This window comes from Pyrgilauda ruficollis, unplaced genomic scaffold, assembly GCF_017590135.1.
Source record: "Pyrgilauda ruficollis isolate IOZ18807 unplaced genomic scaffold, ASM1759013v1 scaffold12, whole genome shotgun sequence".
NCBI classification, from domain to species: Eukaryota; Metazoa; Chordata; class Aves; order Passeriformes; family Passeridae; genus Pyrgilauda; species Pyrgilauda ruficollis.
In genome coordinates this window covers 15,174,202-15,199,026 of record NW_024510321.1, presented here as the reverse complement: position 1 = coordinate 15,199,026, position 24,825 = coordinate 15,174,202, and the positions used below count along the sequence as shown (strand labels likewise).

The window sequence follows — 24,825 nt, the reverse complement described above, 5'->3', positions numbered from 1 at the left end:
TATGCTCTATTCCAGTAGTCTGTTGAAAAGGAGAATTACATATGTGCTTTATTTTTTAAAGAGGGTGAGCTGGTTTTTCTCTTCATTATGGGCTTAGTCTGTGTTCCACATAGGCTTTGAAACCAGATCATTACTGTGTATTTAAGAATATGTAACTTCCTATTACATTTGCTTGCAGGTGTATTGTATCTTCAGTATGGAGATGAAACAAAGCAGTTGAGGATGCCAAATGAAATCACAAGCACAGACACAATTCGTGCCCTTTTTGTAAGTGCCTTCCCCCAGCAGCTGACAATGAAAATGCTGGAATCACCCAGCGTCGCCATTTACATCAAGGATGAGAGCAGAAATATATACTATGAATTGTGTGATGTGAGGTAAGACATGGAATTTTAGCTCCTGGTTTCATGGGGTTGGGGTTTTTTGTGTTTTTTGTTTTGTTGTGCACTTATAGAATATAAAGGAATTGGGTTGATAAGTATCTGACAGAGAGTGGCCTGACACATAAAGGCATGTTCAGTGGTATCTCAGTAATCCAGGAGGTCTGGTCTGACAATACCCTTAGCTGTAGGTGTAATATTGATTGCACAAGCCACTGATAAATGGCATGCCTTGTTGAAATATTTGTATAATCTACAAAAGTTCACATATTTAATATGTTTATTGAATTCTGACAGAGACACAATCATTTAAAATATAGAATACAGAATAAACTTTTACAGAAAAGATGGGTTGTTTCTTTGCTGGGAGTGCAAAGCCTGATCTCATGAGCCTGAAGTAACAAACACAAATGTCACTGATGTCCTCTCAATGGTGCCAGTTGAGACATCTAACATAGCCAAAGCTCTGTGGCACTGGTGACCACTGCTGCACCTTCCTGTTATATGTCAGGATGCAGCAGCTGATGCAGTCACTTCACTAATTTAGAGCTTGGTCAATACATGGTTCACCTTTCTATCCTTTATTTTGTGGGAGTGCAGCTTCTTAATTAACCAGGTTTCTTCAGTAGAAGTTCCAGGGTCTCAGGGTCTCTAGGAAGTCCCAAATGATGCATAAATAAAGCTCTCAGGTACACCACAGACATGTTCATTCATAAATGAACTGTGATAAAAATGGACAGGGATTTGTCCATTTTTTGTGTAAGAAGATGAAGGAGAACACAGAAAAACTGTTTGCTTTCTGCTAGTCTGCCACTAATACAGAAAAATATTGTGGTGCAAGAGGAGTGTACTGTCCACTGCTGCCTTGTTTTTTCTGGAGATCCTATGGCTAAGGTGTTCCTCCTTATCATGCTATAGTTAAAAGAGCAAGCTGGAGCTTTTCTAGCCCTTCCCAATCCAATTTCCCAATTCCTGCTCTTAATCTTTGAACAGCACCACACTCTATTTTCTCACCTCTGTCTTGCTTTCCTCAGGCTGTCTGTCCAGAGTCTTGTCATTGGCTAGTCTCTTGGATTTCAGTTTCTTTTAATCTTACTTGCTTTGCAGACTGCCACACCCCTGTTTGGCCACTGTAATGCCTACATGAAGACCCATCTGATTTTTTTTCATCAAACATCATCATCTTTCAACATGTACCCAAGTTTCTTATACATCAAACAGTTTATTCACAAGATCAGATCAACTGATTGGCTCATGATAGGGCTTACTACACCTCTGTTGCCAAGTGCATTATTGCCAACAATCATCTAGTCCATTGGCTCCTTCTCTCTCCCTTTATCCCTCTATCTTCCCTTGAGTTTCAGACTAACAGTTTATGACTTCATGCCCTTGAGAATGCGGTTGTTGATTATCCTGATGCCACTCCACCTTTTTTCCCTTGCTCCCATTGCAGGCATCACTCTGCCAGCCTCAGGCCTGGCTTGACCCCAACATCTGCTTCCTCTGTTCCTATGCCTGTATTGTTGAGGAAATGCCTGCATTTCTAGAGGAAATCCCACAACCCAGCTGACTTCCTTCACAACAAAATTCCCTCCTTCAGTTCTGCCAGCCTTCTCACTTAGGAAACCTCAGCAATTCCAGGTTAATTCCAGGTTAATGGAGTCCATAACATGCATTTTCACCATCTTTGAATAATTTCCACAACCATTTCTCCATTTCCGTTCCTTACTTTTCACAAGATCTTGTCAGTGTCTCCTCTCAGAGAACAGATGAAATTAATCTTCCTTTTTCTCTCCTTTGTTGGCCTTGTCTTCCTTCAATCCTCTTCTTTCTTTCCCTTAAACAGAGGGCTTTCAGTCAGGTCTTTAAGCTCTCCATCTCCCTCAGAGGCTGCTCCCTGTTCTTCTATGCCTCGCATTAGGCCATCATACTCCTTCCCCTGTTCTTCTTTTTCATCTCTTTTTCATCTCTTTCTCTCTCTTTCTCTCTCTTTCTCTCTCTTTCTCTCTCTTTCTCTCTCTTTCTCTCTCTTTCTCTCTCTCTCCTTCTCTCTCCTTCTCTCTCCTTCTCTCTCCTTCTCTCTCCTTCTCTCTCCTTCTCTCTCCTTCTCTCTCCTTCTCTCTCCTTCTCTCTCCTCTCTCCTTCTCTCTCCTTCTCTCTCCTTCTCTCTCCTTCTCTCTCCTTCTCTCTCCTTCTCTCTCCTTCTCTCTCCTTCTCTCTCCTTCTCTCTCCTTCTCTCTCCTCTCATCATCTTTGTCGTCTTCTGCTGCTTCCTCGTCATCGTCTTCTTCGTCTTCTTCGTCTTCTTATTTTAATTTTTTTTTCTCACTGGGTACAAAGCTCTGTCCTTCTATTTAAGTCCAGTCTTTTTCTTAAAGTGGTTCAGGGCTCTGCATCTAATGTGGACTTCAGATTTTTGCTCCAGAACATCCCTATTTTACAGCCTTTCATTTCCCATCACACAGAGAAAAAACCACTAATGTAATGCTTCAACTTTTTAATAGCAACTGCTGTAATTGGCTTTTCTTGGCAGTTGGCACAGGTAATAGGTAATCTTGCTTGCTCTCACCCATTCAAATGAAGCAACAAAGATCATTTTCCTAGTTTGACAAGCAGACTGTTCTGCATGCATTCATTTTTCACTTGCCCTCTGACTGTATTTTCTCCATCTCATTAAACCACTTGTCTTCATTATGAAGGCTCCTCCAAGCCCACTTCAATGCTACTTTTCATTTCTTGTTGAGTACCAAGTGCCATCTGCTTCCACTTGGTGAATAATGCCAGTTTGAATTCTACATCTTTAATTTTCAACAAGTGCCCTCCCTCTCTCTCAGGCAGCCCTCTAACATGCTTGAAAGGTGTCGTCCACAGACATCTGCAAACCCACTGCGTTGGTCTCCTTCCCACTCTCTCTGTTGCACTGCCTACTCAGAGCATGCCTGTGGTTCCAGGATTTGTTTACTGCTCCTCTGGCTGGAGAGACTATGATCTTCTGAGTTCTTTTTGTTCTCTTATCTTCCTGCAGCTATTCTATTGTCTTTTGTGACTCCTATTCACCTTGTAAGTTGGTGAAAAGTTGTCTTCCTGGGGTGTTTACACAGCGCACACAGATCAGTGAGGCCTTTGAACATGCCAAGAGCATCTGGGAGCTACAGTAATGCAAATTACAGTAATAATAAACTTACAGTAATACATACCTGTTATCAGTAATGTTTATCGTGGAATAGCAACAGGAGGTGAAATACATTCATATCGGAGATCAAATGCCTGGTATTTTGGTGCTTTGCCTTGCAGCAATGTTTTACTTTAAAGTGTCATGTTTCTACAAGAAATATTTACGGAAAGTGCCTTTTTAAAAACTCCAGTTGTTTGCGGTACCATCTCATAGCCATCAGACACAAAAGACAGCAGACAAAATGTATTTAAATGAATAATATGCCATTTCTTGAATGGAAGATGAGAGAGCTTGCTTTGTATCGAGAAGAACATAGTCCCAAGTCTGAGGCAGACAATGGTAACTGAGCCTCCCAGTGCAGGTCTCAAAGCCAAAGGGTCACATTTGCAAGATGGAAAACAGTTTATGTTACCATAAATAATTTAAGAACTTGAACTTGCTGCAAGGTAGCTATTTTCCTATGCAGTCTACAAGTAAACACTCATAAATACTAAACTTCTCATCAGCCCTCCAGTTCTTAAACACAAGACACTGATCTGTCTCTCAGGCTGCGGGGCTTCTTTAATAACTGCTTGACATCTACAACAGCAACACAAGTCCTAACTAGCTACCCATTCAAAGCAATCACTGATTGTAATATGACATTGTAAGAAAGAAATTGGACCTGCCCAACAATCCTTCCCTTCATTTTTAAATTATAATCCAGGTGATTAAGATCAGTTCACTAGACTTGTAGCTGCACCTGGAGGAAAGGAATTCAGTCACATGTGTAAGTAAATTCTCTAGAGATCACCTACAGGGAAATGAAAGGAATCGCAGCTTGGAAAGGATGTAAGTGAGCATAGATTGGAGGTTTTGCTACTGATTAAATGTGAACCAGAAATCAGCAGAGCTCAGGGCAAGTGTCAAAGCCATAAAATTATTGGAAGGTAGGTCTTGAAACAAAATGAAAAACTGTCATCTCTTTCCTAAATGTAGTAGTTAAAAAATTAACTAATCAAAGTGTGGAGTCCGAATAAAACAGAAGTATTCTTGTAGCGCTTTTCATCTAAATTATTTCTGTGTAAGCTTTCATCAAAATTTTTGCTAATTTGTTTCTGCAATACTTTTTCTGTTTAAAAACTTTTGTTCTTATAGATAAAGTTTAGAGGAAGAATTTATCTACAACTGAATTTTCAGCTTTTGTGGATTTTTTCAGCTTTGTGAACAAGCTGATAATTAAAATTTCCTCATTACAGTTAGACTGCTTTTCTTTTGATATTCTTCCTTCTTAGAATAGCAAAAATTTATGTCGGCTGAGTGCACAATAAAACATGTAAATATTAACTAAAACCTTTTTGAGTGCTGTGTAAATGTTGAAGTTCTATTGTCTTCAAAGTGTTTTCACTCTATGGCAGGATCTTGAAAGAAACTTAACACTATCTAATTTTTATGGGTGTGGAGTTCTAGTGAAAGAATGATACTTCCCATGGGAAAGAGAATCAAAGTAGGCTTTTGTTTGTTTGTGTGCGTCTTAGTTATGGCATTTACACTTTTCTTATAGATCGACTGCAGACCTACTATGTTTGTCTGTTACCTGAAACTTTCAGGCAACAAAGTAAATAAAATTGCTTTCATCTGTTGTCATTGCTGATTCTTTAATTCCAGGAATATTCAAGACCGATCTTTCCTTAAAGTTTACAACAAAGACCCTGCACATGCATTTAATCACACTTCCAGAGCTGTAAATGGAGATATAAGGGTAAGTACTAATGCTGCATTTATATTCTTTTTTCCTCCAGCTTTTCTGCTAAATATTTGAACTCTGAAATGTAATATGTACCTAGCAATTCAGAAAATTGGGGGTATACATAAGGCACATATAGAGAAAAGGGAATAAATAATGCTTCTTGTAATGTGTTTTAACTGCTTTTCTTTTTCCACTTATTTGCTCTGGGCATTAACTGTTTTTTTGATCTTGTTTAAATGCAATAAAGCATGTGAAGCAAAACACAGCTTTTAATTATGTATTTTGTGACAAAGACAGTATTCAGAGTTTTACAGCTTCCTATTCTGTGTTTGCAAACCCTTTACAATGAAGCATGGCATAGTGTTAGTACACTCCAGCAAAGTTTCAGCAGGGATTGGTTTGCAGTGGCTAAGCAACTGTACCTCACTTCAAGTCTACTGAAAATCTTTGTAAATTATGATTTTGGATAGGAAATTCTGATAAATACTCACTGTGGTGTCAACGGTTTTGTCTTTTTCTAAATTTTCTACCTACACTGAAAAAGGATGAGTATATTTGTATTTTCAGGTGAATGTTTTGTATTAGGAAACTACAGAGAATGCATTTGGAACATTCGATTTCTCTCTCTAACTATGTCTGTCTTTTGCTGCACTGTTACCTCCCACCTTGGTGCCAAGAGGGCAGGAGATGCAGCTGTGGGACACCTCTTCCACCGTGTTACCTGCACCTGGCGTTGCAGTAGAGGGGGGTGGTGGTGAGATTACACAACCTCCTCTCCTCCCCACCCATCCTCGGTCTGTCCCCAGGAAACAGTACAACCAAATTAACTCCATGGGGCCAGAAGATAATGCCATTACTGTCCTACCTGCTTTGTGGCTTTTATGTGCATGCCAAAGCTGATTCAACTGTGCAGAAAATTTCCTGTGAAGTGATTTCCTTAACTGTGCATTTGCTACTTGGCTTCATTATCAATTCTGAGCATGTCTCACTGCTATATTACTAATATTTGTCTAAGTACTTCTTGTATTTCAACAGTTTAAGGCCACAATATTTTAGAAAGATTGAAACAATTTATTTACGGGCACTATTCTCAACCACCTCTCATTTATGCACTTCAGTTATAAAATCGTCATTTGGATAGGTCAGAAGTCTAATTACTTTATTTTTCACACTGCTGCAAACACAACATGAGAAAGGAAATGGATGTGCTTCAAAGGGAAGATGATGTGATAGTTTTTTGTGTATTCTGTAACATCCTGGAATTCTTCAGTTCTAGTTATATTCCTGTGGCAGTAAGTGGATGTATCTGATACATTCATATTCAAAGGCATAACGTACTGTCACTGTGCACTATGACATTAGTGCTTGTAACTGTGGCTTTATAAAATTATCCTTTATTGTTGTTCCATGTACAGTGAATGTTGAAGGTATATATTGTGGCTTTGTGTGTTCTAGGCCTATTTGAAGGTACTGTTGTAGTTAACTACATATATTTGAAAGTAAAAATTACTTCTTTGGCCCTCTTCCAGGCATTTGCTGCCTTGCAGAGTTGCACAGGTGCTGCCTCTGTGCAAAAACTGCAATTATTTGAATTCCTTGTTTTAAAACCCTATGTTGTACAATAGATATGCACACTCAGCATCTCCTGATTATAACTAAGTTAGCACCTTTTGGCCATAACTAAAAAATTATGGTGACACAGTGACGACCTTTGCAGAGGTGATGTTTTCATGGCAGAATATTGTGTTTTACTTTAGAGAAATGCAAAGATGCCATTTTGAAATTCTGTGCATCCAGCAAAAGAGCTATTTTCTCATTTGGCTTTTGTTTGCATTGGCAGATTTCTTGTCTTTCTGGTCTGAGAGGTGAAGTCAGAGCCAGGCTGTTCATAGGGGCTTTGTGGAGAAACATGCAAAAAGTCTTCCCTTTGATCTATGTGAACTTCTGCACTTCAAAGTTATGAGCATGGAAACAAGTGATTTCTTGAGCTCAGAAATACTGAAACCTGTTTTTCTAAGGATGTGTGTCTTTTGGTTGGGTTCTTCCTTATGCAGCAGCACTCGGGTCCTAACTGAGGCTTTTCCCAAAGTAATGACACTCTCCAGTATTCATCCTCTGGAGTCTAAAAAGCTGGAGCTCACACTACAACTGTTTCTCTCTTTGGCAGAAGTACAGTAGGATCTTTTATCAAATCACTAATTCGGCAAAATTTATAGGGACATTGTATCTTTCCACTCATTGGTTAAATCTGGTAGAAATTTGCCTGGGGATTCACAGGTTGTTAGTTCAGCAGAAGAAAAACCACCAATAGCCATACAGATTATTTATCCCTCTTTCCTTAGCAAACCAGAGTAAAGGAGGCAGAAACATGAGGGTTCTAAGTGAAAAATGTACATTTTATGTACTGCTATTGCAGAGTACCCATAAGATTGTAGAAAAACCTTTGCTTCTTATCTCTCCTTTTATGTTTGCATATCTTTGCATTAGGCAAATTGATGTTCATCAATTTCATATGATGTATGAGTGCTAAATTCACTACAGTGGGAAGGAGGGAGTGTGTGCTTGGCATCATGTTTACCTTTTTCAAAATACCTACAGAAAAGTAGCTGACTGTCAGACCATTGAAAAACAGTATTTAAAATATAATTAATTAGTCATTGTAAGTATATTTTTCCATGGTGATACTCAGAGTGTGGTTGTCTCCTGTCATCTGTGAGTTAAAACTTTATTTTCCTGGTGACTGGGAAAGTTTTGCCTTGACAGATTTTTCTACTGTTTGTCTTCTTGTCTCTTTGGAATGTTTATCCCTGGATTTGATGACATTCAGGCTTCTATTCATGTGCTTTATAATAATTTCCATGTAACTGGCCCAAAATAATCTAAGAAAATAGTATTAGCTGCCAGCTTGAACACCTGTTTTAACTACCAAACAGATGTTAGACCTGTATAAGAATTGGCAGTAATACTTAAGTATTAAGTATTACCCATATGGACAAGAAGACTCAAAATGTCCAAGAAGAATGTGGGATCTGTAACTTTCAGATCTTCTGTTGAACCATTCTTCTTTCATGTCTATTAATTCTAATTTTCCTGCACTTCTTTGTTTCATGCATTTTTTCTGAGTGGGTTGTGGCTGAGAAAAGGGAATTGGCTGAGGGTCTAAGCAAGCTCTAAAGGAAAGTTTTTTCTTGAAATCCTTCTGAGTGCCTCACTTGCTTACTGGTATTGGCCCTTTCCGTCTCATAGAGCATGGTCTGTTCGGCAGCTCTGCCATGTTAAATGCTGCTAAGCAAGAAGTAGCCACATAGTGCTCTCTCACTGTATATTTGTGCTTGTGCTCTTTCTTTTTTATTTTTCCTTTCCCAAAATGTACTCTGTAAATCTGGGTTTTTGTGTTTTTTTTTTTTTTTTTGAAAAATATATCTTCACATTCCTGCCTTTCTTTCACTTATTGCTTCACCTGAGCTTGTATCATTTATCAGCACTTTCTAGCTGTCTGTGCAATAATACTTTCTTCTGTCAAAATACTGTCTTATGAACAAATGTTTAGATGGTCTGTTTTTCCCCCCGGCATTGTTCTGAATTCCAGTGTAAATGCATGTACACAGCCATGCTGCTCTGTGCCCTTGGAATTGCCATTTGTGATTTGCGTGGGTTGGAAGGGGAAGGGCCAGGCTGGCACTCACTCAGCCATGGTGCATAGGCTGAATGCCAGGACATGGCTGTAAGGAACTGGCTGTGGGGTTTTACATGGTGCTGAGGGAATGGACATAGCTCCTTCCGTCCTGGGCTGTTGAGCTGAAGTGATTCCCCCACTGAATGTGCACAGCATATTTTCTGTCCTCATTCTCTACACCCTCCTCTTCTGGTGTGACTAAAGGCTAAAGAAACTGAAGTTACAACCTCCCCCTCTGTTATAGAAACTAGTCAGTATTTCTGGTGGCACAGCTGGAAACTAATAATGTTTGCTTATGCAGTGGTTGGTTTTGGGCTTCACCTACCAGCCAGTTTTGAGAACTGGGAGGGAGATTTTTCTTCATAAAAACTAGTGGCTGTTTTACTTGGCAGTCTTCTTCTTCCCATCCACCTGCCCTAAAGTCTGTGAGGTACACTTTATTTTGAATTGTCCTAGACCTACCATGGTTTTACTTAATTGTCTGACTTGCATAAGATCTCTGCTGGGTGAGGTTAGAATATCCAAAGAATGCTTATTGTGGTGGTTGTTGTATTGAGGTATGCTTTGACGTGTTTTGGAATTTTTTTTTGAGACTGTTTCTCCAAGAAAGAACAATTAGGGCAAGTTGAGTCAGAGCTGAGCTGAGGCCGTGCAGAGTACCTGGAAATTCCACATTTTGTGGGAGTTAGAGTGGGAAAAAGATGATAATGTTCCGGACAGCAGTGGGGGTTTTGGCTGCCAGGGTGAGAGGAGTTAAAATGAGTTGTATAGGAAAATGAGACAGACATTTGTTAAGTTGTGTAAACTTGTGCTAAATAGCTTTTATTATTGAAATTGCACACCTCCAACTTCTCATTTTTCCTCTGAAAGTTACTGGTTAGCAGGCTGCCAACATTTTAACTCTCTAGAACTAGATGCAATGTGTGAATTTAAAAATACCCTACAAGTACTAGAAACCCTCAAACAACTGCCCAATAATTTAAGGTTTCCAAGGAGGCTAAATTTCAGTGCTGCTTTGCAGAAAAGATAGAGAAATAAAAAAAGTAGAATAATTCTTCTGTGTTCTTAAGGTACCTGTAAACGTACATCCAGCATCTTTAACTTATTTTCATTGGATAGCTTATGATCTTAACATTAATAAACATAAAGTTGCAGACACTGCCACAGTTATATCTTTACATTGCATATTACAGCTAAAAAAAAAGAGCTCTTTGCATTACATGGAGGTATTTAGAACAAAAGTATTTATTGGAAAATAATTCAAGCAATAAATTGGGTGAATGCATTTTAGTGCTAGGATGCCTATAGGACAGTATTTATATAACTTGCTTTGTGTTTACCTTTCTGATCCTATTACTTTAAAAGTTTGTCTCCTTTGGGGAAAAAAGGAAAAAAAAAAAACCAAAATGAAAGGCAATTGCTAATACCTCTATTATCTGATAGAGACCTTCCAAATGATACAAATGTCATCTCTCCTGCTGTTTTGCTGTCTGCTTTTTCTAATGCTCTTTTTGTCACTGAGAGGTTATGACAACATAAGCCATATTGTATTTATAAACATCACGTGTTTCCTTGATATGACTTGCGGTGTCTGCCAAACAGAACACATGGAAGAAACATTTCTCATTAGCTCAGCATTGGTTTTGGTTATGCTGATTTCCGGGACAGGAAAAATGCCTTCCTTACTCAGATTTAACTTTCATACAGTGGAAAGAAAGCCTCTGAGTGTCCATGAAATCTCGTGAGCAGAGACGCTGCAGCTCTTTTAGGCCACATACTTTGTCTGACGAAAAGAGAAAAAGCAGTTTATTTTAAAGAGCAGACTTAATGGCACATATTGCTGAAACTAATTCTGAATTTCAATACCTGCCAAAGCCATCTAGAAACAGAACTCACCAAGAGATGTAAGGTAAGATGATGCTTATAAATAATGAAGGATATATAATTCCTTTTTTCTTTTCCTTTTTTATTTTTCCAGACTAAAATGTATTTTCAGATTAACTGGGAATTTCAATCAGAACAATGAAAACTGTTTTTTCTTCCTTCATCTGTGTGAGAAAATAAATATTTAATTGTTCTTTAAACCACCAACCTCTACTCTTAGATTTTATGTCTGTTTTCAAACCTACATATTGGACATGAACAGTTATTTTCCTACTTGCTGTTACAAATTTTGCTGAGATCTGAACAAAATTTATAAAAGAAGTCTCTGATGTTCTGGATTTTCTTTTTACTGATATGGATTTTACTACTTTTGCTTTGAGTGGGTTTTCAGTAGTTACCAATTATTTATGCAACTACAGACCTGCAGATACCGAGGAGTACCTGCATAAAATGTGATGAAAGATTGTAAATGTACCTGTTCTCCTTAATTCATGTGTCCTTTGATACACAATACCTACTGCTGTGCAATGCCTAAATTAGGGAGAAAAAGGATAGAATTATAAGGAAAAAATTATTATTTTTTTTTAGCTGCACATAAAACAGTATATTAGTCTCAAATGTTTTCTAGCCCAAAGCTGTTTTGTTTAAAGATACAGATCCTGTGTAACAGTTGGATGGATACTCCACTGTGGCTTTTTTAATATGATGGCTTTATGCTTTGGTGTATTTTATTTATTTCACAAACATTAGGAATAGTATTATATGTATGTATAGGGAATATATGTATGCATAAGGAATATAACCTCGTAGATACTATTACTATACCAATATTTTAAAATACACTTTTTAGTGTTTCTTTAATTTTCAAATAATGAGGATGGATTTTAAGTTTATATGAAACTGCTGTTGAAAGAAGTGTCATGTTCTTGATATGAAACTGCTCAAGGAACACGAGCTTGCCACACCCATGCAATGATCTCCCAGTCAGCCTGAGAGGAGTGTCATATGGTAGATATCACAAACCAGTTACCTGGAAACTTCCAGAGAGTGGAATTTTGAGGGGGAGGGTTCTTTATTTCCCACTAACAGGCCTGTATTCGAGCTGGTCTGCCTTTCATGTTGAGGTTTGCTGAGAGTTTACCTTGCAGCTGATGAAGTTATCCACAGACAACATATTATCTCTTTTGGGTGAAGGTCTTTCTGGCCCTTCATTAAAACTAGAAATTTTATCCCTCATACATCTGAGGTTCTCAGGCAGAGATTTTGCTGCCTTCAGTGAGAGCTTGCCCTGAATAAAAACATAAGGATTGGATTTGAGTCCATTTTTTATTGTCTACTAGTTTCTGGTTTTATTCTTACTCCACCTCTTTTTACATAACATTTCTTTGTGCCAATTCTTTAGAAGTTTTGCTCTTTTATTTTCCCTCTGCTTTCCTTGCTTTTAGTAGAACAGTTTGCACTAATTTGACTGCTTACTTGAAATTCCTAAATACTTGACAGACTCAGATGTTGCCGGAGCTCCCCAAACACATTGACAGATGGTAAAAATGCTCATGGCTGTGACCTCCCTTATGAGGAGGGGAGGTCCTTCTTTATCTCCTTTGTAAACCAGGTAGCTTATCTGAATTGCAGGAGTCACGCAACTCAAAGTCCAGTCAAGTTTTATGACTTCCAGGTAGCTTTCCAAATGAGCTGTTATTGACCAGGGGTTAAAAATCACTTTTTGAAGGTGAGCATTTTGCTACCACAGTTCCCAGAATCAAGTGAGGTTAGCAACAATATTTTTTCTTCTTCAAAAAAGCCATTCTTTTGTCATGCAGGACCTTAGCTTTTCCAGTAAGTTTTCCACAAATCCAAAATGTGTTAGCTCATGATTGTGTTCTAGATTCTTTGCTTTCCACTGAGTCTTTACTTCAGTATCTTATTAGTCATTAGCCTTATGAGTACTAAAGAGAATTAATTCTGTCCCTATCTTCCTTTTAACAAAGAGGAGTAAACCATTACCTGGTGTTTAAGAAAACAGTTATACATCTGAGGATCTTGATTCTTCTCCATGTTGGACTGTACTTTTTCTAATAAGGGCTCTGGAAAACTAATCAGTCTTCTGAAAATATGAGCAGTAAAAATATCTTTCCTTGGATACAGGTTAAGATCTGGGGTTAAAAAAAGCCTCAGCTGGCAAAAGCAAGACAGTTGCAAATATCAGCATGCAATAGGACTCCATGAGAAATGATGTGATTCTGAAATTATTTTTTGTCTGAATATATGTCTTTCTTACATCATTGCAAATTTGAACTCCGTGTGACTAAGTGAAAAGACTGAATGGGTGTGTTGGGTAAAGGCCTGGTCCCTGTATCACTTAATATTTGCTATAGATAGCTTGACCTTTGGGTAAACCAGATTGTTTACTTCAGCCACGCTGACCAATTTGGATATTTTTGGGATAGAAGGAAGTAAAAGGAAAACAAAATTTAGGATTCAAACAGGGTAGAAAGAAGTTTGTGATCTAAGACTCTTAGTTGATGCACTGATAGCACTTCTGTCATTTCAAAAGACATAAAACTGCAAATGCTGTTTGATCTTATGGCTATGAGCTGTGGTATGACTTGGACACTTGCATTGCAAAATCCAGTTGAATGTCAGATTTTTCATGACCATGTCTCCTGCCAATAGTGCTGACTCCAAAGCTCAGCACAGCAACTTATTTTTTCTGATTTTCTGTGTCCTTATATTGGAAGAAACAGGTGTGTAAACATGCTGCCTATGTCTTCTTACTCTCAGAACGGTTTTGTAATATTTCTATATTATTTACATTCTAACCCATTTCCTATATCTGTAATAGAAATTGTATTTTGATTCAGTTGTTCGGTAATGTGAGTCCAAGGGTTATACTTTCTTTATGTTCATTTAATTCTATCAACTTGTTCAGTTCTAGTTGTCTTCAGTGCAATGAGAAGAGATACAAATATGGAACAAAAATAAGAGCTGAGTTAGTACAGGGAGTCAGAAAGCCGTGCATTTATTTTGATTTATGAGTGCAGTTACTAAAAGTATTTTTGTTTTAAATAGCAGAAATCTGATATACAGCATATTTAAACCAAATAAAAATGCTGATCTGTACCAGAACTGTACATCTTTGAAACTATTCCTTTTTTGGAAAAAAAAAGAGATGACCCCATCAGTTTTGTGGTGCCCTAAGGAAATGCTGAAATAGGGATTGGTCTGAAGGGTTTGGCTCCCTTCATTGGTGGTGGTTGTCTATGTTATGTACAGGGTGTCCTTCATCTCTTCAAAGAGAATGGGGAGGGAGGAGGAAATGCTTTCTGCATTTTCATGAATTACATGACTCTGTTTGTTCTCAGAAAATTCTACCATAAAAAGCATTAGTGGAAAATCTGAAGAAAGGAGCAGTTGGTTTGAAAGCAAAGGCAACAATTGGTTTGAATGCAGCACTGGTTATGAGGGTTGTCATAATGTTAACTTTAGAAAAATAGATCAGTAACAGCTTTTATACATTCAATCCAAACAGTCTGAGTAGCTTATGGGATGGGTGGGCCATGCTATACTGATGAGATAAATGTGGATATTGGCAAACCAGTGATGTAATTATGTAAATCCAACCTTTTTAGGATTGAAATGTGTTATGTTTTAGTATGTTTATATTTTTGTCATTTGTGATAACACCCTGAAAAATCTTGGCTGAAATGCCAAGAGGTTTCTTAGTGCATTCACCATTCTGTCTGCATAGCACACAAAGGAAGCGTAGGAAAATAAAGCATGAGAAATTTATTAACTTCTCTCTGCTTAATTGGATAATCTAAACATTTTTTTTAACTCTCACATTTCATTTGTTCATAGGAAATTAAATACATAAATAGGCAGAACTGAGTGCCTGTTAAGTGATCTGGGCATTTGTCTTGCCAATCAGCAGTAAAGGAGTGCAGACTGGTAGAAGGGAGATAGCTCAAATGATGAAATGCTGCTGGGGAAATAAAGTTCCGCACAGAGGCACTGTGATTTCAGACAGGCCAGTGCAAAATGTGCTGCATCTCATCCATCTTTTTGCTCACTTTGCCTAAAGTGTGGCTAGACTGGAAGCTCTCATGGGATGGCTCTGGGTCAGGTTCCAAGTGGCCTTCTGCTCCATTCCCTTCCAAGCAGAGTTCAGCCAGTGTGTTGTCAAGGTTTTCTCATTGACACTCAATCTGTGACAGCAGGTTCAGTACAGGTACAACCAGCCTAGCCCAAATACAGAGCCCATTCCTTGAGCTGTATTTAAGATGAGGCAGGTTGTAAGCTCACCATTTTATGGCAAGAAGAGTGATACTGCTTTCCTCTTATTTTTTTGTTTGCTTCTTGTTTTACACCTGAAAGAAAGGTGACCTCAATTTTGGAATGGGAAGGGCCATTGAGCATTATGATGGCCAAAGAGCTCTTGATGTGCAGGTGTTCTTGGGGTCGTAAGTCTGTGTGGTCAGGGGATTGATAACATGATGGAATTGATAAGGGGAAAAAGTTTTCTGAGAAGTAAGGGCTGCGTGCACATGTGCATGAACATGACATGTCCCATCACTTGTCAGAGCTTGGTGATGGTTCAATCAAACCAGAACTTCTGTTGTCCCCCAGACATGTACAGAGGCAGGAGCCAGCTCAGCGTTCTCTCTCAGCACGCAGTCCCACTGCATGGAAATCTCAGAGATGCTGCATTAAGGCCTCACTTGCAGAGAGCTGTTGTTTCTTGCACTGTCTGAGGGAGATGAAGCTGTTTGGAACCTTAACTGCATCTTCAGTGCTAATGGCTGAACTGAGTGCTGGGTTTCAAAAGCCATTTATAGCTTTAAAGTACATCTCAAATATCTTTGTTTTGAATATGAGAGTGGATTGCAAAGGCCAGCAATGGTCTTACCTTCTTTGCCCATGTCCTCAAGCATTTGTGGGTCACTCTAGCTGGCATTTACCTGAACTGCTCTGCTCACTTCTTTCCTAAAAACCACCCTCATGTTCTGACCACATCTGCCAAAAAACCCATGAAGCCTCAGAATATTAAACAAAATTAAGTAAGTTTCTTCTTTCTTGTCTCTCTTCTCCTTCCTTTCTTGCTCTCTCCCTCTCCCTACCATGCCTACTATGCTAGGCTACATCATTGTAATAACAAGAACTAATGCAAAATATTCTAGCATTGAAGAAAATTAGCATTAGTTCATGTTTTTCCAGTTATTCTGTTTTTTTTCTTTCATTGAATTTTTTGTTGACTTTTTCTTCATATGCTAATCTCTTTAACTCATCTTTTTGTCATCAATTCCTCTCTTCCCAGCTTGTCTCTTTTTTTTGTTTCCTTTTTTATTTATTATCCCTTTCTTGTTTCCCTAATAATTTTTCAGCACTCCATCTCTAATATTACTCTCTTTTATCTTTCACAAACTCCTATTTACTATCCTTCACACTGTCTCATTCCCTTTTTGTTTTGTCTTTTTTCCTTTCTTCTGTACTTTTACACTGAGAATTCCCTATTACCTTTCCACATAATACTTCTTTACCTCCTGTCTCTCTTCCCTGTTTCAGGGAATCACAGAGTCATTTAGGTTGGAAAAGATCTTTAAGGTCATCAGACCAAGTCATGTGTTAAGTGTTAGTAAAATATCTGCAACATATGACTTGCTTCTTTTGATTAATATTTCTGCATTACCTATGAACTAAGAAAGGAACATTTCATGCCACAAACCGTTCTCTGCATTTTAAAAGTTAGAAAGTTTAGGCATAAATAAATGTACTAGTGGTGGGACCGAGGAAGAGGAAAATTAATGTCCTCCCATACTGCTCTGCTGAGAAATAAATAATGTTTATTGTCAGCTTCAGGAGAGAGATGCTTAATTTTTAGTTCAATACAGCAGAAACCACAGGTCAAATTGGATTCTCCAAGGCAGATCACAGCAATGTCCATTGCATGGACCAGCAAGCAGCAGATGGAATGAAGCTGTCATTGTCCTTGGTAGTTATGGGATCTCAGCTTTTTTATAAAGAAGGAAAAAAGTAGAATGAGAAACAGAACAGAAAGTGAGCTAAATGAAAAGACATATGGGCAGGCTCACTATAAAGAATTAAAAAAAAATCTAATCCTTATAAGATCAGTGTAGAAATTGCCACCCACTGCAGTCAGTGGTGAGAGGTTGGGAATGCAAAAGGGCAGCTTGTCCCACCCAGCTCCAGGGGAATGAGCTGACTCTGGAGGATGTCTGGCTGACTTTCTTTTAATGAAACATTAGGTGAGACAAATCCTCAATCCAGAGCAATTAATATTGCTTCTTGACTTTTTGAGAGGTGCTTAATGCATATATGCCTGCGATACATGCTGTGATACTTTCCTATAGCTAGGAAAATGTCCTTGCTTAAATCAGGACAGAAAAAACGGGGAAGCATGAGGTTTGAATTACAGGGTAGAGAGACAGACTGCAGACCTGACGTAATAGTTCAGTTTTGCAGAACCTTCTTCATGCAACTCCAGTGAGAGTTGGCTATATTTGCTCTAGTAAACTTTAAAAAAAGTTTGAGAGGCTTATAGAGTTTCCAGCAGATGACTTCCCACTTTTATTTGTTTGCCTTTAACTTTTTGAATCCCTAAAAATCAAAAACTTCAGATTATACTGATCTACCATCACCAAAGATAGGCCAAAAGTTTAATGCTTTTATGCAAAACATATATGCATGTGTGTATACACAATGTTAATACACAGCTTACAAGACAACACTGTTCTCTTGGGAGCTCAGATGCTCGTGTGGTGGTGGACTGGTTCAAAGGCTTTGTGCACAGGTTGGTCCACACTGCAAGCTCCAGCTGTTCTAGTGAGAGTGCTGCTTTGAAGTGCAGCAGTGAAGATGCTATCCCCTTTATAGTGGCGCATTCTAGCCAGTAGTAATGTGCTCTGTGGCGTGAGAGGGCTTTTTGTTTGTTTGTTCGCATGTATGTTGTAAGGACTAGGGAGTTTGAAATAAGTATAAGAGAATTTTATGGTACTTGTGTTTACTCCAAGGCATATCTGTTTCACTGCATGCCTTTGGAACCAGTAAACAGAGGGAGTACAAACAATGTGCATGTTTAGGAGAAGATAGTGTGGTCTGCACTCAAGTCTCAAATCCAGTATGTGTTAGGCAGCCAGAACTGTTCTGTTCCCTCCCTGTTTGTTTAGCTTGGCCTCTCAAATCCAAAGAGCTTCTGTAGGATTTTCCGTCTTCAAGGAAACACCACACATGTAGGTATAAACATGGACAGTGGGCTGGAGAGTTGATGTGAAAAAGTCAAGGTCAATTTGAAAGAGGTCATGGAGAGCAGAGTGGAGTGCAGTGGCAGCAGCACAGCCTGGCTGGATGCCAGTGTGTGTCACCTGGGTGACTCTGTGAAGGACAGCAGCTTGGGGGCTGTGTTCTGCTCCCTCATTTTTGCCATGGGGAAGCAACTGAGACTAGGATCAGGATGAGGTAAGAACATTTTTTTTCTTCTCTTCTGAGTGTTTGGAGGCAAAGCTAAGCATCAGTCTCCTTTCATAGAAGAAACTGACCTCGTCATGGTACCATCCTAAGTGCAGAGAAGAAAGGTGCTGATGGCAGTTCCCCAGCTGCCTTCATGTGTCTTGTGTATCAGAGCCAGCAGAGCTGGGAGATCCTGCAGACAGCTCCACAGACTGGTCTTTGTCATTTCAAACTGTTCGTTTCTTGGATCAAAATTAGAAGCTCGGTGGGCAATAGGACTGGTGAGGTGGCATGAGACCTTCCTTGGCAGAAAAAACCCCAAATCTCAAAACCCAAATCCACACCTAGAATCGTAGCCCCAAACCCCCAAATACAGGAGAAAATATGCTTGCTTTGTAGTTCAGCTCTAAAAGCTGTCATCAGTGAACTGTCTTTCCGTTTGGATTCTGTTGGACTGAACTAACTTGTTGAATTTAAGCAAAACCCAACTGACTCCATCACAAACTTTGTTCTGGAGTGCTGATAACAAAACCAAGTCTTGAGTTAGTGACCAGCTATCACCGGAAGTGCTTCCCTGTTTTCTGTCAAGGAAACAGTTGTTTACAGCACTATAAGGCATTAACTACGTAATTATTTCCATCCATGAAAGTAGTATTAAAGGAATAGGAACCAAAAGAGCTGTTATCAGGAGCAGAAAGATCTTTGATCAACAGTCAGGCAATAAGTTATGTCTATGCCACATGTGTATACCCCACAGCAGACTTCAGAATATTTTCTGGCTTTATAATTGTGTGTTCTACTGATGCTTAGCCTCTAACATTTTTTCTGCTTCAAAATGAGGGAAACAAGCAAGAAATAAATTGATGTGATGAGCAAATTGATGGAAAGGTTCAACAGACCAACACTGTTAATGATTTGGAAGAAAGGAGGGTGACTGGCATTACAGGTCTGTGGTGACTTGAGCCTATCATTAATATAGACATTAACATGAGGTCTAAAGTCTGAAATTAACCCAAACTTCCAGGCTTGGTCTCACTGAAGCACAGGGTGTTGTGCCTCTTAGGGGCATGCCCTTGGTTTACACAGGGGCTTGAACTAAAAAGTTCTTTTTCTGTATGGTACTTTATAAACAAATATATGGCAAGTAATTGTACATGGGATAATACAGTAATGGCAAGCTAGATAATGCTTGAGGGCTCTGATAAAGTAATTGAAATGGAAAGTGATGCTTGAATTGTTTGTATTCATTGTTAGAACCTACAAATTAAATTACAGCCTTGGTAATGATATAACTTATGACATCGTGCCTGATATATTCTAAAATTAAAAGTAGATTAATTCATCTAATGAAAAGCTTTTTGTATACATCAGACATACATGAATGTCATGTCATGTGTATGGAGAGTTATATCCCTGTCTGATGTTCTGGGATATACTTTGTCATGTTACAGTCCAATTACTAAAAATGTGCAGCCTACGAGCTTGCAATTCATTGCAGGGAAACTTAGCAAAATACAGTCATCCTTTTTATCTTGCATCTTAGCATAATAATTTCTCACTTCAGGTTTGTTAGCCTGTAAGGAAGAACATGGATAGAAGACTATTCTCTGCAACTGCAGAAAAGCACATGTGGCAATAAAATGTTCTAGGATAATTTGCTTGTTTTTTTACTCTTGATGTTTCTGAGTCTGGTTGGTCTGCCAACCTAAGCAGCTTTTTAACTAGGTCAAGTATATACATCCATTCATTAAAAGGGGATGCTTGACTGGTTAGTTAAACCTGCCAAATATAAACCAGATGCTTGAATGGTAAATACTGCTTTACCCCTACATTGCAAGAAACAAGCCTTGACTGATTAAATTTGAAATAAAAATAAATAGGTTTAACGTTGTTTCTGTGCCATAATAATACTTTATTATACAGCTAGTGAAAATATTTAATAAAATTGTTTTAAAATATTTTACACAGAATCTGAAAAGTAAGCATTTAAGACAAAATGATTTTTTTTTACATTTCTGAAAAAAACTTTATATTGCACTACATCTAAATTTTTTAAAGTTCTAGTCAAGATCAATAATGGCATACAAATTTATGGTATACATTACAAATCAGAATTCGGGGTAGTAAGGGGTAGAACACCTGGATTTTTAGTTTTGGCTACCAGTTCTGCTCTGATCTTTCTCCTCTTATTTAAATGCTTAGTGTCAAATTGCCATTTCATAGCAGGAAAGAGTGATACCTCCTTCACTAGTGGCTGAGACTGAGAGCAGTACTGTGAAACAGAAATGCTGTTCCTGTAATGTCCCATTAGGGCTGATTCTGTACAGCAGTATTAGCTCATGGCCATATGCTTAAATTGTATTTTTATTCATTTGAATGCCATTTATGATGATACAGGCAATTATTACCTGCACAAAAGAAAAATCAGACAAAAATTGAAACCAAGAGCAAAAGAACCAACCCCCCAAAGCAGAAGACAACTGCAGGACTGGGAAGGGTTTGTGTTATGAGATTTTCCCTTATGATATTTAAGTGTCATCTCTTTTAGACTGTAAATGCTGTCTTTTTAAGGAGACAATTTCCATATTCTTTTGTATTTTTGTGGATAGAAGGGAGTGAAGCATAATTTCTGTTCTAATTTTTGAAAATGTATTTACCTTTTCTATTATTTCCTCTTAAAAAAAACCAAAAAAAAAAAAAAAAAACCAAAACACCAAAAAAACCCCAAAAAAACCACACAAAACAAATCAAACCAAACAACCAATCATAATGGCTTATGTGGTGTGCTGCAGAGATAACTGTGGGATTGATTTATGGGGACCCCGAAGTTCAGGTTATCCAAGTGGCTCAGGTGCCTGGTTAATGAGTAGACAGCTCCTCCACGGGAGGAGCTTGTGCTTCCTTCTACAGTGGCACTACCAATCTGAGGAGGTGAAAACCTTCTAAAGTTTATTGTGCTGATTTTTTTTCCTAGAATTCTGTCTACTGGGTTTATTAAATAGTTGGAGGTCTTCACCTGTTGGGGAATGAATATGTATGGGTCTCATAGTGTTGCCTTTGAAATGCAGCGTGTTACTGAAACAGAGGTTACTCACCATTTTATTTATGGCTTTCCCCTCTGTGAGTCTCTTTTGTGGTTCACTCCAGTATGTTAGTCTCTTTCTATGCATCTTATAGGCACACATTAAAAAATGATTGAGCGACTGAATCACATAGTGTTACACAGTTTGTGACTAGGTGACATGCCAAGGAGGTTATTTAGTGACTAATTTCGAATGGGAGGAGAAATTGCAGGCTTGTCACGTGGAAAAGTACTTCAGTTTATTGAAACAGCGTTACTTAGATGACCGGATAAAGCAAGATGGCCTGATGTGAGCAGAGGGAAAAAGGAACATTTTTCCTGTTTGAAAACCTTTTTGCAGAAGACATGGATATACAAAATATTATACCATAGACCAAGGATTGATACTCAAGACTGAAAACAAAAAGTGCTTTATTAGAAGAAGTGGAAGCAAATGTTCATCTCACTGCTGTAGCCATTCGAGGGATTTCCTTAAGAAACAGTAAGTGACTTTAATTACTTCAAAGCAAAGATCTTATCAAAAATTGTTTTATTGGTCCGTAGGCAACAATGTTGTCTAAGAGTGTAGTAAGAGTGCTAGTATTTTAAATTGTAAAAACAAATACTCAGGATAGCATCTGGATAGCTGAAGAAGTTATGTCCAAAAGAGCAGACTGTGTAGGATTTGCTCTGCAAACTCTCTTGTCTGCTTGTTTGTATGATCCCTCTTCAGCATGCACATTGACTTACAGGCAAGGTGAAGCAATCAAACATTATTTTTGATATTACCATCACATTTGTTTTGTGGTTAGCTTAGAATTTTATGGATCTGTTTTACGTTCAGTAAAAAGTGAACTAGGTATTCTTTGTTTTCCCCATGGGAGCTTTAGGATATGGTATGAATTAAGCTTATACGTAGTCAGGGATATAAAAGGACATACTGAGGCATGTAAATTACCTTGAGGTAAAACATTTGGATTGCTGTAGGGACTGGATTCATACACAAGTGTGTATTAAACATATATGTATAAAATAAGGGAAAATAATGTTAAGAATGTGTTTGATGCTTTATGGTATGGCAAGGGGAATGATAGTGTGTCTGAGCTTCTAGTCAATGTATTGGTAACCATAGTATGGTATCCTAGAAATTCTGCTTGTGAGTATCAAATAGTGCTTTTGCCATAACCTGTGTGCACACCTGCACAACTGGGAGAAAGATATGGGGACTGGATGTCACAGTGAGGTAGTATGGTGACAACACTTATTTATGTTTCAGTCAGAATGCCTCCTCTCCTCTAAAATGTCCTCTAAATTCCACCTTCTAAGATAGCGAGCATCATCTTCTGCTTCTCCTATTTTGTTCATGTCAACTTCTAGCTGGCTGACCCTGGTGAAAATAAAAGTAATCTATGAACATAGAAACTAGAAGACTGGATGATTTCACCATCACTAATCATCACAGACTTAAACTAAGAAACATCTTCTGTTGACTGATTGTGTTGCTGTTCATCAAGGGAAAGAAAAAAAAACATAGAATTAAGAGCATAAATGGAAGAAAGACCCAGTTATTCTCTTGACACATGCACCATATATGTAATCAGACCCCAGAAAGAGAAAGTTCCTGTTTTATAGATGTTCTGAATTTTTATCTCAATTCTCCTTTCACCATAATACAGAGATTTTTACAGCTATATATAAATTATATATAGTTTATACCAAAACTATACAAAAGGACTGAAGAACTGAAACCTAGGTACATGATGATACTGGGAAGTTAAATATAAATGTTGAGATTTCTTAGGGAGCTCTGCAATTCCTTTTCTGGAAAATTAGCCAGGAAAAAATAATAGAAATATATGAAACATGTTAAGAACAGCTAGTTGGGTCTTGGACTTCCCCATTCATTGGAAGTTTGAATGTCTGAAATCAGTTTTATTTTACCGTGTGGTTCCCATAATGAAAAACAATTGTGAACCCTGGCAGCTTCTAGAACCTTGTACTGTGGGGCCGGATACAACTGAGGCCAGGTTCCAACATAGACAAGGACAGTGGTTGCATGGTCTGAAATAATTTTTTTGGGCATCAGAGGGCCCATTCTTAGCCAAAATTGCCAAGTAAACTTCTAGTCTGGAAGCATTGCCAAGGAGTGATGGCCATTGAAACCCCAGCATGTCTCACTGCTTGGTAACCCCAAACTACCAAGCACCCACCCTGCTGTAGAGAATGTGGAAGAGTTGGGGTGCCTACCCCAGATCAGACTCCGAGCAAGTTGACCCAGGTCTATGAGTCTGGAAAGCCAAAGCTCTAGAGCACCTCAGGGATGTCTAAGAAATAACATCACTGTTGACTGAAATCTGATGGGTGTTTTTTTTCCAACTTTTGTCATTACTGATGCTTTTATGAAATGTTTCAGCTCTTTTGGATTAGAGTTGTCTGCTGAAAGTACATATAATTGAAAAGTTTCTGATCAGAAACAGCTAAAAATTATGCTGATGTATTTGATGTTTTCAAATATGACATTGGGCAGCTGAAGGAACCCACAACTGCAACCAGCATGATTTTTTTTTTTCTGTAACAACCCAATAAAATGGGGAAATTTATAGGTGCTAGAAGGCATTCTGTGAGAAAGCAAGAAGAGACAAGTGTGACAGCCTCTCAGTGATGTCTGATTTGGCTTCGGACAGATAGTTTTGGTACAGATACTTAAAATTCTCATTTAACTATTTACCAATTCTGCAGTTTTCAAGTGTACTTTTTCTTATTGTAAACTATGTTATTTTAGAAATATTAACAATATTTTCAAATATTAAAAAAATTGAAAAACTATTTTTTTCAAAAGTGGATTTGTGCTTTCAGCTCTCCAAATCCAACTGGAATGAAAGATCAGTCATGACAGAAGTGTTATCATATAGTGCAACTAATGGTGAAGCTGAGGGGTTTGGACAACTAGTACAGTGATATTGTCAGTTTATTTTTAAGAAAAGAGAACAAACTAATGGATTTTATTGTTGTTGGATTAAGAGTTCTTTAATTAAGTCTTTCCTCAAGTAAAAAAGTAAAGGATTGCCTTCCTTTTTGAGTTTTTTTTTTCTGTTGAGCAATTTTCATGAAATACCTCTTTACAGTTTAATTTATCAGTATTGTATCAGTACGTAGTATTTCTGTAGCTTTTTCATTATAGACTCCAAGATCTCAATAAAATTCTTTGCAGGTGTCCTGTGTTTACTGTTGGGTGAGCCAGCTTGCAGAGCAGAGGAGCACTTTCCTCAGGGAAGTTCAGTGTGTCAAAGGGAGAGTAAGAAAAGTAATAGCTTCACATGGCTGAGAGGTGATTAATGGAGCCTGTTGGGAACTCCCCAGTGTCTCCAAGAGGGTGCATGGATGATCTTCATCTTGGGAACATGCTCTGTGTAGGTATTTTGGCAGTCTGAAAATCCTGGGGCAAAGCTAGTTGCT

At 38.2% G+C, this 24,825-nt stretch overlaps 1 protein-coding gene across 18 annotated transcripts in view; it reads left to right on the top strand.

Annotated features, from left to right (window-relative positions):
- KIAA1217 (KIAA1217 ortholog) overlaps window positions 1-24,825 on the top strand; it is a 177,125-nt gene that overhangs the window by 98,362 nt on the left and 53,938 nt on the right. For 16 of the 18 annotated variants that reach the window (XR_005957064.1, XM_041490171.1, XM_041490172.1 and 13 more), the window contains 2 exons: window positions 179-377; window positions 5,203-5,296. Coding sequence is in view for 15 of the 18 variants with exons in the window: in XM_041490171.1 (XP_041346105.1) it covers window positions 179-377; window positions 5,203-5,296 (293 nt within the window). In the remaining 3 variants the exon portion in view is untranslated. Of the gene's footprint in view, window positions 1-178; window positions 378-5,202; window positions 5,297-10,572; window positions 10,870-21,697; window positions 21,872-24,825 lie in introns of those variants that run through there. The other 2 variants (XM_041490169.1, XM_041490170.1) reach the window with 2 other exon arrangements.